The sequence below is a fragment of the Cicer arietinum genome, chromosome 3 (assembly GCF_000331145.2).
Source record: "Cicer arietinum cultivar CDC Frontier isolate Library 1 chromosome 3, Cicar.CDCFrontier_v2.0, whole genome shotgun sequence".
NCBI lineage: Eukaryota > Viridiplantae > Streptophyta > Magnoliopsida > Fabales > Fabaceae > Cicer > Cicer arietinum.
Genome location: NC_021162.2, coordinates 76,219,227 through 76,220,759, shown reverse-complemented (window position 1 = coordinate 76,220,759; position 1,533 = coordinate 76,219,227). Strand labels below are relative to the sequence as shown.

Genomic DNA, 1,533 nt, shown 5'->3' with positions numbered 1-1,533 from the left:
CCGCCTTCCTCACACTTTCCATTATTAATATTCACTCACACCATCTTCAACTTCACTTCATACTATCACACTTATTTCTCCTCTCTCTCTCTACAATGGAAGAGAATAAGAAAACCCTTCTCTTCCTATTTTTGGCCATCTCCTTCACTCTCTCAACAACCACCACCACTCACACATTTCAATTCCAAACACAAACTCTCTCTATTAACTCTCTCCCCAATGCTCCCACACTCCCATCACCCGAATCAGAAGAGCTACTATCCATACCCGAATCCGACCCACAACCTCTCTCACTTCAACTCCACCATGTAGACGCACTCTCCAACAACAAAACACCACAACAGCTCTTCCATCTCCGACTCCAAAGAGATGCCGCCAGAGTTGAATCCTTCACTCTCGCAGCAGCTCTCAACCAGTCCCATAGATCCGGGTCGGGTTTCAGCAGCTCCATCGTTTCAGGTCTTTCTCAAGGAAGCGGTGAGTATTTCACACGCATAGGCGTAGGAACTCCGGCGAAGTACGTTTTCATGGTTCTCGACACCGGAAGCGACGTCGTTTGGCTTCAATGCGCTCCATGCCGTAAATGCTACTCACAGCAAGATCCAATTTTCGACCCGACGAAATCACGTACCTTCGCCGGAATCCCGTGCGGTGCTCCTCTTTGTCGGCGACTTGATTCCTCCGGTTGTAACAACAAGAACAAGGTTTGTCAATATCAGGTTTCGTATGGTGACGGATCTTTCACTTTCGGTGATTTCTCTACAGAAACGCTGACGTTTCGTAAGACACGCGTGACGCGTGTGGCTTTCGGATGTGGTCATGATAACGAAGGTCTTTTCGTTGGTGCTGATGGTTTATTAGGTCTTGGTCGTGGGAGATTATCTTTTCCGGTTCAAACCGGACGCCGGTTCAATCAGAAATTCTCTTATTGTCTTGTAGACCGGTCTGCTTCTGCAAAACCGTCTTCCATTGTCTTCGGTGACTCGGCCGTTTCTCGAACCGCCCGGTTCACTCCGCTACTAAAAAACCCTAAACTCGATACTTTCTATTACTTAGAACTTCTTGGAATAAGCGTCGGTGGCGCGCCTGTCCGCGGCGTATCCGCTTCGCTCTTCAAACTCGACCCCGCCGGAAACGGCGGCGTTATAATTGATTCGGGTACTTCCGTGACTCGATTGACCCGACCCGCTTACATTGCGCTGAGAGATGCATTTCGTGTTGGTGCTTCGCATCTGAAGCGGGCGCCGGAGTTTTCGCTGTTTGATACTTGTTTTGATTTGTCGGGACTAACGGAGGTTAAGGTGCCGACGGTGGTGCTTCATTTCCGGGATTCTGACGTGTCGCTTCCGGCGACGAATTACTTGATTCCAGTGGATAACAGTGGCAGCTTCTGCTTTGCTTTCGCCGGAACGATGAGTGGTTTGTCTATCATTGGCAACATTCAGCAGCAAGGATTTCGGGTTGTTTATGATCTTGCGGGTTCGCGGGTCGGGTTTGCCCCGAGAGGGTGCGTTTGAGTAATGAGAATTGGGA

At 49.4% G+C, this 1,533-nt stretch overlaps 1 protein-coding gene across 1 annotated transcript in view; it reads left to right on the top strand.

Annotated features, from left to right (window-relative positions):
• Positions 1-10: 10 nt before the first annotated feature.
• LOC101511311 (aspartyl protease family protein 2) overlaps positions 11-1,533 on the top strand; it is a 1,710-nt gene continuing 187 nt past the window's right edge. Inside the window, exon 1 of the mRNA XM_027332628.2 lies at positions 11-1,533. This exon is cut by the window's right edge and continues 187 nt beyond it. Coding sequence (XP_027188429.1) covers positions 96-1,517 — 1,422 coding nt within the window. The 5' untranslated portion in view covers positions 11-95 and the 3' untranslated portion in view covers positions 1,518-1,533.